Source organism: Rhipicephalus microplus, chromosome 7, assembly GCF_043290135.1.
Source record: "Rhipicephalus microplus isolate Deutch F79 chromosome 7, USDA_Rmic, whole genome shotgun sequence".
NCBI classification, from domain to species: Eukaryota; Metazoa; Arthropoda; class Arachnida; order Ixodida; family Ixodidae; genus Rhipicephalus; species Rhipicephalus microplus.
In genome coordinates this window covers 12,535,102-12,548,968 of record NC_134706.1, presented here as the reverse complement: position 1 = coordinate 12,548,968, position 13,867 = coordinate 12,535,102, and the positions used below count along the sequence as shown (strand labels likewise).

The 13,867-nt window shown below is 50.3% G+C and overlaps 1 protein-coding gene across 2 annotated transcripts in view; it reads left to right on the top strand.

Moving 5' to 3' along the window:
• Nucleotides 1–13,867, top strand: part of unk (RING finger protein unk) — a 34,183-nt gene that overhangs the window by 1,806 nt on the left and 18,510 nt on the right. For both annotated transcript variants that reach the window (XM_037431029.2, XM_037431028.2), the window contains exons 3-4: nt 4,472–4,773; nt 6,359–6,494. In XM_037431029.2, the coding sequence (XP_037286926.2) occupies nt 4,472–4,773; nt 6,359–6,494 (438 nt within the window). The remainder of the gene's footprint in view (nt 1–4,471; nt 4,774–6,358; nt 6,495–13,867) is intronic.

The following is a 13,867-nucleotide window of genomic DNA, read 5'->3' as shown; positions in this document are numbered from 1 at the left end:
TTTTGTTCCGACGGCATCTGTTAACGCCTTCGTCGGCTTTCAAGTGCGAGCGTTTATTGTTCCTTCGTACAAAGCTTCTTGAAATCGTCCATTAATTTATGAAAAGGACGGTACATAGTACATTGTAGTAAATCGTAGAAGTAAGCAAAGTAGTTTTTGACGCACATTCAGAATGAGGTGAAAGATATTAAAACGTAATATAGGACACCTTTTTGTGCAAGAGTGGCTCATTGACATTGAACGGGAATATAGTCTCTCAGTTTATTCGTCCTGGATTTCACAATCCTTAAGTGAAATAGTGGTTATGGAATTGTGCTGGCGCTCTTAACTAGCTACTGGGTTTCAAGCACATGTCCAACCTGTCACGGTTGGGCACCCACGAATGCATGCTAAAAAACTCGGTGCCATAACCGCGAAGTCATCAGGTGGGGGCCGTCAGCTGGAACCGGTAGATTCCTCAAGAAACAAAAGGGAACGAGCCCATAGCTTTAAACTTTCCTTATTTCACTTGATTGTTCACACAATATAACTCTTGCACCAGAATAATATGTACTAATACTGTTTACAATAAGGCTGATGTGTTCCAACTATTAGTTGTTCAACCATTGTGGCAACTACACTGGTGTTGCAGTGTGTCAGTGCTCTTGTCCTGTGCGCCTCATATTGGGTCAGTGCCCTAAAGAAAGAATTGGTATGCAGAGATTTTAATGCAAGGAAATAAGCAGTGTTACGCCCAGCATAGTGTTATAGTTGTGACATTTTCCTAGGAAAGCGGCCGGCTGCACCAATGTGTGTGTGTCATGTGTTGAGTGTAAGGACTCCGGTGAAGTGATGTCGACAAAGACGACAATGCTGTTGAGCCACCGTGACACAGACAAAAAAAAACAAAACAAGAAGATGAGAGACGCGGTAAACCCTCGTGGCACGAGCACTGGGGAGAAGAAAACGAGAGGGCGGTGGAGCAGCGCGTTGGAAAAGGCAGTTCGGCGGAGGAAGCAGCAACGAGTAAAAGAGTTCCCGGGGTTTCTGTCGACGCCTGGTGCCTGGTAACCTGTGGCTCGACATCGCGAAGAGGTCCACGGTGCGCCCCAGAGTCCACCCGAACGCGAGTCCCCGCAGGTGCCCCAATGACAACCGTTCGGGACCCATAGTTTGACTCCCAGCAGAGCATCGAGCCTCACTTGACGCTGCGTGGCATCGCATCTAGAATGCTCCGTGTGTCTCTCGCCAATCTCCACGGTGAAGTGCGGTCCTTGACTTTCTTGCTTCTTTTGATGTGAACTGGTGATTAGTTTATAAGTAGTGACACTGACCTCTTCTTGCATAGAACACGAGTGACATGTATAGTTGTATTGTTTTTCACGAATTTGTGTATGTGTGCTGCCGAGAACTCCCGCTTTGTCCTTATTTCTCGAACCTCAGGTGGTGGTGATAGTACACCGTGACATTTTGGCATCCGCGGGACAGGACGAAGTTGTTCTCTTTGGCACAGGCACATCTTAGACGCTATGGAAACGCAGACGTCAAGGGAACTTGAGGAGCATGTAGGCTTGTCAGAGGCAGAGTTGAGAGAGTGGAGGAGAGTGCAGGAGAATCGTCAGCGAGATGATAGGGAAGCTGAGGGTGAAGCGGCGAAGGAACGCTATCTGCTGGCAATTGAGCAGGAGAAAATAGCGGTCGAATGTGCGGTCTCGGAGCGAGCTGGAGCCGAAGCAGAGTAACGCAGCCTTCAGCTACGCATAAGGCTTGCTGAGCTAGATGCAGCTCGAGCGTACGAAACGCCACCGGGAGAACCAACTGAAGTACAAGCAGGATGCTCCCCTACAATAAATTTGTGAAAGTTTCTGCCGTAGTTTGAGGACGCCCGAGACGACCTAGGCGCATACCTCAAGAGGTTTGAATGTGTGGGGACTAGCCAAGGCTGGGACAAATCACAATGGGCAATCGCCTTGAGCAGGCGCATCACAGGAGAAGCTCTGAAGGTATATGCAAGACTGCCTTCTGATGAATGCCTTGATTATACCAATGTAAAGAGAGTGCTTCTGCGGTGTTTCCGTTTCATGGCTGAAGGGTATCGTGAGCGTTTCCGAGCGTTGCAACTAGAGAACGGAGAGACAGCCACACAGTTCGTAGCTAGAATTAAAGGATATTTTGATAGGTGGATTGAGCTCTCGGAGGTGCCCCACACGTACGATGGCCTCGTCGAGTTGGTCATTAAACAGCAATTTTTATCTGATTGCAGCAGGAAATTAGTTACTTTCCTCCGCGGGAGAGAACGTTGCATGTTGGGCGCTACTACAAAAGCAGCTGATATCTTTATGGATGCCCAGCAACAGAATTATTTATTATTCTTTAAGGAAGATTTGGAGGCAAGCGACACTCTCAACAGAAAACCTGATAGAGATGGGGAAACTGCCACCGTAAAGTGCTTTTTATTTGGAAGACCAGGGCATGCGGCTCCAAACTGCTGTGCCAAAACAAACGCACCATGCTGTGTGAAATGTCGCCGACCTGGTCATGAGGTAAAACAGCGCGCTGAGAAAGAGTCACCGAGGGACGAGGTGTCTTGTCTTTTCGAAACCTCCGATTCCACGGCCAAGTATACGGCACAACTAAGGGATTTTGAGCCTGGGCCTAGTGAACAGATGACCGAAGAGGAAACGCAAGTGACTGTTAAGACACCGTGACACAGACGAAAAAAAAAGAAGAAGATGATAGACGCGGTAAACCCTCGTGGCACGAGCACTGGGGAGAAGAAAATGAGAGGGCGGTGAAGCAGTGCGTTGGAGAAGGCAGTTCAGCGGAAGAAGCAGCAACTGGTAGAAGAGTTCCCGGGGTTTCTGTCGACGCCTAGTGCCTCGACATCGTGAAGAACAAGTCTACGGGCCGCCCCAGAGTCCACCCGAACGTGTCGCCACAGGTACCCCGATGACAACCGTTTGCGACCCATCGTTTGACTCCCAGCGAAGCATCGATTCTCATTCGATGCTGCGAGGCGTCACATCTGGAACACTCAGTATGTCTCCAGCCAATCTCCATGGTGAAGTGCGGTCCTTGACTTTCTTGCTTCTTTTGATGTGAACTGGTGATTAGTTTATAACTAGTAACACTGACCTCTTCTTGCATAGAACACGAGTGACATGCATAGTTGTTGTTTTGTTTTTCATGAATTGAGTGTTTGAATGTGTGTGTGTGTGCTACCGAGAACGCCCACTTCATCCTTATTTCTTCGAACCTCGGGTGGTAATGATGATACAACTTGACAGTGTGCTACACATTTTTTTTTAAAGCCTTATTAGCATCACGAATGTTTGGAAAACACCTATTTCTTTGCTTTTCAAGCACAAACAAGCAGGTTGCATTATTCGTTTGGGCTCATTACAAAACACTTAGCGACTTATGATTGAGGTTGCGATATGCATGGCTGCAAACGATTGAGCTTGTTCGACGCATTGCTGCAAGCTTGTGACAGCCATAGCTACAAGTATTGGTGGTGTTGTAGTAACAAAAAACAAAATCATAAACTGTCGACTAGGCTACAGCATGCAATTTTTGTGTTGCAGTGAAAAGTCACTTAGAAAAGGAGGGCCAGTTCGCAATGCATGGACTAAGAAATATACTGGACAAGTGCACATTCTATGTTATTTTGCACTATTTTTAATCATTAAGGAAAGGTTAATGTGAGTAATATCTGTGCTGAAAGAAATATATTTTTCAGCTTTGTGTATCTTGGTAGCTACAGAGGAAGTCAATTGACTCGCAGGATCAAGAGTGTATCTAAGCATTTGTAATTGTAAAATTACCTGCATGGGTCCGAAAATTTATTTTAACGGCATTTTCCAAACGACTCAATTCACATAAAAGCTTAGCTTAAAAAAAAAGTGTGTATATATATATATATATATATATATATATATATATATATATATATATATATATATATATATATATATATATATATATATATAGTGAGTGCCAGCTGTACATCATTATCGTTAGTGATTTAAACATATTTAAACAAACTCGGTATCATTTTTTTTGCAACAAAGCTTTTTGTAACCACGATGGAATTGCAAATATTTGATAAGTAACAGCTAATTACTGGAAGCTCATTTTTACCTTCCAAGTTTGAAAATTATAATTGATCAGAGAAAATGCTGTTTTGACATATAATTAGCTTTAGCCTGTGGTGTGGACCTTTTGGAAAAACCCCATGGTTATTCTATTGTAAATTTTTTTGTGGTTTGTATTGTAAGTTACCACAACGACCCTTAAAATGATCTAACTATATTACAATGTGGAAATTTGTAATTTCTTCTTTTCCAAGCGAGGTATTTGAAATCTCCATTCAGTGATACACATGCAAGGTCAATTTCGTTTAGGTAGGATAATAAACAAACACCTCTTTTTTTTTCAAGGCACTCGCCTCCCCTTAACTCTCGCTTGACCTGACTGCACGTGTCGTTGACAGGTGCCGATTTCTGCACCGCACGGCGGGGGACACGGAACGTCGCTACCACTTACGCTACTACAAGACGGGCATCTGCGTGTACGACACGGACGCGCGGGGCAACTGCGTCAAGAACGGTCCACACTGCGCCTTTGCACATGGCCTGCACGACCTGCGCTCGCCGGTCTATGACGCTAAGGAGCAGCAGGCGTGCTTGGCCGGCGATGGTAGCTCGGCCAATGGCCCCGACGATGCCACCAATGGCGGACCCAACAGCTTGGACAAGGAGCGGAACGCGCTCAATGAGGACCCTCATTGGCAGGGTGAGCGTTCCGCTTCACTTGTCAAAATGGCCAGTGGCCTCCAATAAACATTTCGAGAAATTGCGACAAAATCTAGTGCCCAGTCCAAGACTATACCGCAAGTGAATTGTTATTCGTCGTAGTCTTCAGTTTTATGCTTTGAAAAACAATGTCCCTGACTATTGATATCCGTTTATAATAAATCTATATTTAGTGATGCGTGGAAAGCATTTCTGAATTCGTGATACTATTCTCGCTCAGATGATTCACAGATGCTGGCTCTTTGCTCCCTCCTGTTCTTTTGTGACAATGCGTTCCTTTCTATCACAGGATGTGTACAAGATTGCACCCTTGTTTGCCTTCGTTATCAAGGGGTGGCTTTCTTAGGCAATTGCTTTGAGGTGTTCTGATTTGCCCAATGTTTCGCGTGACTATTCTTGGGCACAGCTTCACAAGTCCGAAGCATTTATTTCTCACAATTTCAGTATTTACACAAGCCTGCACTGTGCTTTGGACAAACGTCTTGAGCTGGGCAACTGTTGACTCCCCCCTTCTGAGATCATTGCGGAGTGCGCGAGATTGATTATTTTCTTAGTTGCGGAAACGATCCGCTGCCACGCTTCGGTTGTGGGGGCTGTGCCTTTCCAGACTTATTGTCAAGTTATATCAGACATAACGCAATATGTGTCTGGCATCCAAGGGTCACAGTGATTAATACTCGGCCAACTGTGCTCATCATGACAATATCATCATTCCTAGGCGCTTGCGTGCCTGGCACCAAAACATTGAGAGTTTTCGTAAATATAAAACTGTCACCTAAAGTTATAGCCCGGTAGGGCCAGTTTTAAAATTTAGACATTAAAACTGGCTATTATTCTGGCAAGGGGGCATCTGGTTAAAAATTTACAATTTTCAATGTTGAGCTTCGCTGTCATAAGTTAAAAAAAAAACTTTGTTCTAGCTTACTCAATTGTTTCGAAGTTCCGTTATGTAGTATGCAAAGGTTTTGAACATTGTTCAAAACCTGTGTAGTTAAAACATTGTTATATTTGGTATCGCGCAGTTTTTTTATAACCTCTGTCTCTCTGTTCAAGAGAATTTGCACATTCATTTGCATCATCAGTTCACAATGACTTTGCAAGTGTGCCTTCTTGTGCCGAGAAAAACAGTCTTAGTCAAATTCATAATGGAATAATTGGAAGCGCAAACCAACGGGACACAAGAGAAGAGACAAACTCTTCTCTTCTCTTGTGTCCCATTGGTTTGTTCTTCCAATTATTCCGTTATGAATTTGTACCAACTAGCCCGCCTGTCAACCCTACTGCAGTCTTAGTCAACACTGAGGAAGTGGTATTTTCTTGAAAATAAAAAAAGATAAAAGCGTATGTATGAATGAATTGACAATAAGAACTTGCAGCCACAAGAATCGGTTAGTTGCGCGAACATTTTCGATTCACTTTGCTCTATAAAAATGTGTTGGGTAATGGAAACTTTTCCCTTCAATTGAGGGTTGCTTGAAATCAGAGCTTCGCTATTAAACTGAGATTTGTTTTTCTGAGAACTTCGCTGACCCATGCCTTCTTTCTTCTTCTTCTTTTTTTTTCAGATACAAAGTATGTTTTGACTAACTACAAGACAGAGCCATGCAAGCGGCCACCTCGACTCTGCCGACAAGGTTACGCGTGCCCCCAGTACCACAACAGCCGAGATAAACGAAGAAGCCCAAAGAAATACAAATACAGGTACGATGGGTTCGTGACTCTTTGTGTATTGCCGAAAAAGAAAAGCTGGTTGAAATTTAGTCTGCTTGGAATTTCGTTTATTGGGTGAATTGGTCGTACTTTGTCAATATGTGGGATGTTTCCGTCGACTTGTCGCTCGACAACACAGGCTTCACTATAAGCATATTCCTGCAATAGGGAGTTCTCGTTTGCCTGCGACATTCTTGCAGTAAGTGGAGTACAGCAAAAGCTCAGCTGCGGAAATACAGCACAAGAAGTCAAGGACGAAGTAAATGCGGTACTTACAACTGAAGCGTCATTGCAACAACCACTCGTTTTCGCCACGTGCTATACTGCACCATCTTTTCACTACAAACTGCCAGCGCTTGTTCAGTCTCTGTCATTGTCTCGTGTCTTGTGATGTTTCCTGTTTCCTTCAATATGGCTCAAATATACTCTCGGAGCTCGTTATAACGGAGTTTGTGGTGTACACGTATCCCGAAGGAGTACGGCCACCAGCGTGGGTCCGGTCTTAGCGAGCCGCAGGGCACGCGTTAACCGTCGCCGTGGCGGGAAACACGCTACTGCTCAAGTCGCAACACTTTATTGTGGCAACACCAAACGCAGTACAGCCCGTTGCAAACAGGCGCGGCGGGAAAGCAAGTAGGCTTATCCACGCCACGGGCACAAAGTACTACACAGGGTACCACGAGCACGTCTCCGCGGTAAAGGTAATCCACGGAGACACCGGGACAAAGGGGCCCGGTTGCTCGAGCGAGGGCAAAGGCGCTCGCGTTGGCTTCGAAGGGAGACGGGTCGGCGTAGCTAGGCCACGCACTAGGACACCGTACTGCCCTTCGGCCGTGAGTACGCAGCGGGGCAACAAAAGGTGAGCGTTCGCATCGGGCGCGAGGCGCCGTCAGCGAAGTCCGACGAGCCCCCGACTGACGGGAGTCGACGGACGAAAAGATAGCGTGGCTCACCGTTTGCTGTCCCGGAGAGTATCTGACCGCTCCCGGCGCAGCCCGCGAAAACCTCTCGCGAGTCCCCGCGCGCGGCGCCACAGTCCACATCCGCTTCCGGGTGAGGGAGTTAAACGTCACTCCGCCCTTCCCAGCGCGGCAGACAGCAAGGAGGGCAGACATGTCGGGACATGAGAACGGCAGAAAAGGCGGGAAAGCCCGCTTAAAGGCAGCGGGCCAGCCTCAATTCCCACATCCCCCTCTCCTAAATTTGCCCTTTACCGGTCTGCAAAAGGCAGCCGGGCGTCACCCATGCAGTTAAAATGACACTGCTATGAGCGACAGCTAACCTCAGTCCAGCCCTGCTACTGCTGCTAAAAAAAATGATTGCAAAGGAGAAACATAAACATAAATAACAAAATAAACACATAACACTATAAAACAGTTGCGAAAGGGAGCACAGAAAAGTGGGATTAGTGTTCGTGGTGCTGAAGCGGGAATAGCGTCCACTGCGCGGAGGGGCGGAAAAGGGCGTAACAGTGTCCGCTGGGTGCGATGCCCGAGTGCGAGGTCAGAGGTACGGGAGGGGGCTCACTGATGGCTCGTTGCGGGTTTTGATAAGCAGCGAGTCCGACGAAAGCCGCTTCGGTTGTTTGGAGGCCCCGCATTTCTGGCTCGATGATGGAGCTGGGACGTTGCACGAAGCCGGGCCTCTCCAGCGGTCAGGGAGGCCGAACCACAAGTGGCTGCGAGGCGCCCTGGCGTTGGCCGGCAGCATATAGCTGCTTTCAGCTGGCCTCGCGCAGGAGCCATGGTGGGAAAAGGCAGCGTGGCTTCTCCGGCGACGGCCGAGAGCAGAGCACAGCCAGACGGTCTGGCGTCAGTGGGTCAATGACCCCCCAGCACCTCCAGCGTCCGCATTGATGGGGGAAGCCATCACGCACTCTTCGCGGGCTCGCACTGAAGCGTCACGCACTTACACACGCACGGAAGCACGCACGCACACACACCGCCGACAGCTGCGCGAGCGTAGGCGCAAAGCGTCCTTCGTCTCTCTCTCTCTCTCGGCAAGCACCGACACTCAAGGTCACACACAGCTCCCTTCGCGGTAGACGAAACGAACGCGAGAAAAAAAGTAAAAACAGAGCAAAATGACACTCAAGATCTGGCAAAAAAAAAACACAAAACACAGATAACACTCAATATTAGAAAAAGAAACATAAAATACACATGAACACTTGAAAAAAATAAACACTGGCAGCAGACAGGGCGGGGTCAACTTCTTTACGAGAAAAGGCCGTAAAGAAGCTAACCTATACTGAGGCTAGACTAAACTGAGGGCCTTCGGTTGCGGAGAAGTCCGCCGTCCGGCGCGAGATCACAAAGGTGACCGCTTCCTCAGATTATACCGGCGCGGGGTCCGAATGCGGTCCGCCGCTCCGGGTGTGCCCCGTTGCTGGCGCGCAGTGCCGCAGGGCTCTGGCGCGAGCTCGTCAGACCGTGATACAAAGGGTTTCAGGTCTGCGATATGGGCACGGCTGAGTTTTCCCGTCTGGGGATCTTTCAGCAAGTACGCGAGTGGAGTGCAAGCTTTCTCCACTCGGTACGGACCAAGCCACTTAGGAGCGAGCGAGGTTGAGAACCCCTTACTGGCATCGCTAAGGGCGTGGTTGCGCTTCAGGACAAGATCGCCCACCTCAAAAACTAGGTCGCGATGCTTGCGGTCATATTGGGCCTTCTGCTGAGCCCTGGCCGATGCCAAACTTTGCCTTGCTTTGCAGAAAGCTCGACAAAGCCTGTCCCGAAGTGCCGACGCATAAGCAGAGCAGTCTGCCGGCGCCTCCTCGTCCTCGAGCTGGCATTGAGTGACGCTGGTCACCGGATTTGCCAACTCCCTTCCAAAATTTAAGAAGGCGGGCGAGAAACCAGTTGAGCGACTCTCGGATGTTCGAATAGCGAACGCGAGCTCACTCAAATGGTCTGCCCAGTCCCTTTGACTTTCGGCAAAGGCCGCCAACATCGGTTTGAGCGTACGATTGACGCGCTCCGTCAAATTGGACTGGGGATGGTAGGGTGAAGTGGTGCAGTGATCAATTCCGAGGGAACGGCACGTGACACCAAACACCCGAGCGGTGAAATACGAAGCATTGTCAGTGATGAGCCTTTCCGGGAAGCCGAACCGGCAAAACACTTCCTGCAGCTTCTCAAGCACCGCTCGCGCTGTCACCTTCCGAAGTGGGAAAAGTTCCACCCATTTCGAAAAGTGATCAGCGACTACCATCAGGTGAATGAACCCCTGCTTACTTCTGGGAAATGGTCCCATTAGATCGCAGGTGGCCACTTGCCACGGACGCTCACTGACAATCGGTTTCATCAGACCGGGCGGTTTGCCACCCCTTGATTTCACCGTTTGACAGACGCGGCAAGAACGGCAATAGCGAAAAATGTCTCGCTTCATGCCGGGCCAAGTCACAACGCGGCTCAGTTTTGCAAAAACTTTCGAGCCACTCAGGTGACCGGCGATGGGTTCGTCGTGAGAGGATCGCAACAGTGCGGCTCTCAGACATTTGGGCATAACCACCTTAAACGGGTCTATGGACTCGTCGTCAGTGGCTATATACTTCAGCAGGAGCCCGTCATGGTCCAGCAAATATGAATCCGCCGGGGACTCAGCGACACACGCTTGTTCGAGCCCCCTATTCGCGCCCGCTGCAGGGCAAGCAGCGTCACGGCGATCCGTCTCGTCGAGACAGTCGTTATCGGCGCCCGCTGCAGGACAAGCAGCGTCACGGCGCTCCATCTCTCTGAGACCGTCGCATATTTCGCGACAAAACGGGTCACTTTGCTGGGCCTTCAGAAGCTCTTCTCTGCTGAAAGCGATGCCCATTCTCCCAAAATGGGGGAGTCTTGTATCGCGCCCACTCAGGACCGCAGCAACAACCGCTTGAGTCGGCGTTACGGGTTCGCTCTCGGCCTCGTGGCCTTCGGAGAGCTCCCCCGCTCGGCCGCTTCGCGGTGCGCCGCTTACCTGGTTAGCAGCCAAGGTTTGTCCGCATGGGGACTCACCCTTCATGCCGAACGGCGGCGAAGCTGCTGTTTCGCCCCCGACGCTTGCAAGTGCTAAGGCACCGCTAGCGGCGGTCGCACCGGGATCAAGGTCCTCGGTCGACAGTGGGGCACGAGATAGCGCGTCAGCTACCACGTTGGTGCTCCCCTTTCGATACTGCACCGAAAAGTCATAGTGCTGTATCAGGAGAGCCCAGCGCGCCAGCCTGCCGGCAGGCTCACGGAGCCGCATCAGCCAGCTGAGCGCACTGTGATCCGTTTGCACTACGAATTTCGTCCCATCAAGATAGACGTCAAACTTCCGCAGTGCAAACACGATGGCGAGGCACTCCTTTTCGGTCACGGAATAATTTTTCTCCGCAGGGACCAAGGAGCGGCTGGCAAAGGCCAACGGCTGCAACACGCCATCGTATTCCTGTAGGAGAACAGCTCCTAAACCCAGATCGCTCGCATCAGTCTGTACAACGAACGGTCTGGTCAGGTCGGGGAGCTTGAGCTGCGCTGTCTCCGCTATGGCGTTAGACAGTCGGCAAAACGCCTCCTGCTGCTCAAGTCCCCATTGCCACTCGGCGGACTTACCCAAGAGTTTGCTCAAGGGCGCCTGCAGTCGGGCACAGGACGGAATGAAGGAACGGTAAAAGTTGACCATTCCTAGAAAGCGGCGAAGGCCACGTACGTCCTTGGGCACGGGAAATTCGAGAATAGCTCGAAGTTTCTCCCGATCCGGCTCTATGGAGCCTTCGCCCAGCGTAAACCCGAGCAACTGAACACGGGTCTGCGCTAATTGGACCTTAGCGGGGTTAAGTGTCATCCCGGCGGTCCTCACCCTCTCGAGTACATCGGCAACATGGGCCAAGTGCTCTTCGAAGGTTCGTGAATAAATCACGATGTCGTCGAGGTAGCACATGCAGTATGACCACTTTGCTTCCCCGAGGACGCGGTCCATGAGTCTTTGAAACGTCGCAGGAGCATTGCAAAGACCAAAGGGCATACGAGTAAACTCGAACAACCCTCTGTGGGACGTGAACGCAGTTTTACACTGGTCACGGGTACCCATCCGGACCTGTAGATAACCTTTAGAGGCGTCAAGCGTGGTAAAGTACCGTGCATCACCCAGGTTACCTACGATGGAGTTTATCGTGGGGAGCGGATAGGCATCCTTTCGAGTCACTCCATTCAGACGGCGATAGTCGACGCACAGGCGATGACTGCCATCTTTCTTAGGCACTAGCCATAGCCTCCTCTATAACTTTGTGCCCGAGCGGTCGGTCCCTCAGCGCCGTCCCCCGAGCTATTATGGGATGCGAGCGCTCCTGGCGGAGCGCCGAGGCGCAAAACGAGAGAATGGATGGCAGCTATGGAGAAAAAACCGGCTTTGAGTAACTACCGAAAGGGCAAAAATGAAATAAGGAGGGAGGCATTTTACGATAATTCAAGGGGAAGCGCTTTACTGTTTGAAGCGAGATCGGGTTTGAAGCAAGAACAGTCCACGAAACCATTTCCTGTGATGAATGCTTCACTTTGGTGACTAAACCAAACACCTCTGCGCCATCGGATGCATTAATTAGGCACCAGGACAGAGGTGGACTCCTGTATCCGTCAACTGAGCTCGTAATGGTTCTAAATTCTCTAAAGAATTACGCGGAAGTTTTCCTCGCAAGAGCGAGAAAGATGAATCAGCCACTGAAGGCTGCCGTTGACAACGCCGCGCAAATACTACAGAAACGTGACAAACTCAAGTGCTCGACCCCGGGACATCATAAAAAACTTTTGGAGGTTGTGCTCGTGAAGTTTCTCCGCCCACTTTTTCTGAACTTCGCGACGAGTGTGACTGACAAACACGACTTGGCAAAAGATTTTCATGTCAAACCATTGTCTCGAAAAGTGCTCAAGCTTTGAGCGCGAAATCAAATAACAAAGCTCACATTGCATTCTGCATACAGTGCTTGTGTTAAAAATTTGGTGTGTGCGCACTTCTTAACGTATACGCATAATCCAATGCAATGTAGACGGTTTCTAGACCGTCATAAACGCAAGCGTGCATAGGCCGCGTCGTCTGCTGTTATTATGGGATCGGTGCGGCATCTGGCGGCGAGCGCCAAAACTATAAGGGACGGATGGCGCGTATGTATTTAGCGCTAATGCGCGGGCACAAAAAAATATAGGAGGCTATGCACTAGCACAATTGGAGACGCCCAGGAGCTAGACGAGCGGCGAATAATGCCAGCCGCAAGCATATCATCTAGCAACCCATCGATAATCTGCCTTTTGGCGAGACTGACGGGCCTGGGGTTACACTTCAAAGGAAGCGCGTCACCAGTTTCGATCACATGGCTCACAAAATCGGTGCAGCCAGGTTGATCGGTGAAGAGCTCGTCGTACTGACGTAACAGTGTCGACAGACGAGCCTTCTGTGCTTCATCCAACTGAGTCGCGCAGGCGACCAAAGGATGTAGTGCCTCTTCGTGTCGTGCCGGTCGATCCAAGCAGGGGTTTCGAGCCGACGAGCGCGGAACGCCAGGGTACGACCCCGGAGTTGGCGCACGACACGGTTCGTGCCGCGCCTCTCGTTCCCGAAGGGGACTGTGAGAGGGCAAATGCGGTGAGCGGGGGCTTGGCCCCGAACTCTGCGCAAGGCACGTTTCCGACGCTTCTGCCGCAAAGGCGACGGTAAGCGCCGGCGGGCTGATGAACGGCTTGAGTTGGCAAAATGGGCCATCACGATAGCCGCCATTCGCAATGTCCACAACGATACCGGTTTTAAGGAGAAAGTCCCGACCGAGAATCACTGGAACATTGAGCCCTGGAAGATGAATAAGACGACAGCGTCTCATTCGATCTCCCCATCGGACAGTCAACCTTGCAGCGCCTGCCGAATGGGCCACGCCTTTCGCAAGGGTGAATGTCGTTCGGCTGTCCCGCAAGCGCACCGAGTGCTTCTGCAAGTGGGACAACACCTGTTCGCCGAACAACGAGGCGCTAGCGCCCGTGTCCAGCAAAGCCGAAAATTCACGGCCGGCAATGGTGACCGGAATGAACGGCGCGTGCGTATCAGCAAGAAAAGTGCTTGCCCTGCACGCAGAGGGAAGAAGCAAAGGTTGGGTCGGTCGTGCATTCACGAACGACCCGGAAGCCCGTTTCCCTGCCTCGCAGGAGGCCTGGATCCGGTGCATTCCCTTGCTATGTGCCCTCTTTCACGGCAGCGGTAACAGCGCACTCCATCACGGTCTGTATTCCCAGACGGAGCAGCTTCGAGCTGTCGTGATCGGCTCGCTACGTTATCGTAGGATACGTTTCTGCGAGCCGCACCTCCAACATTACGTTGGGTCGAAAAGCGTCCCTGTATGGAGGTTTCAGGTGGAGCAG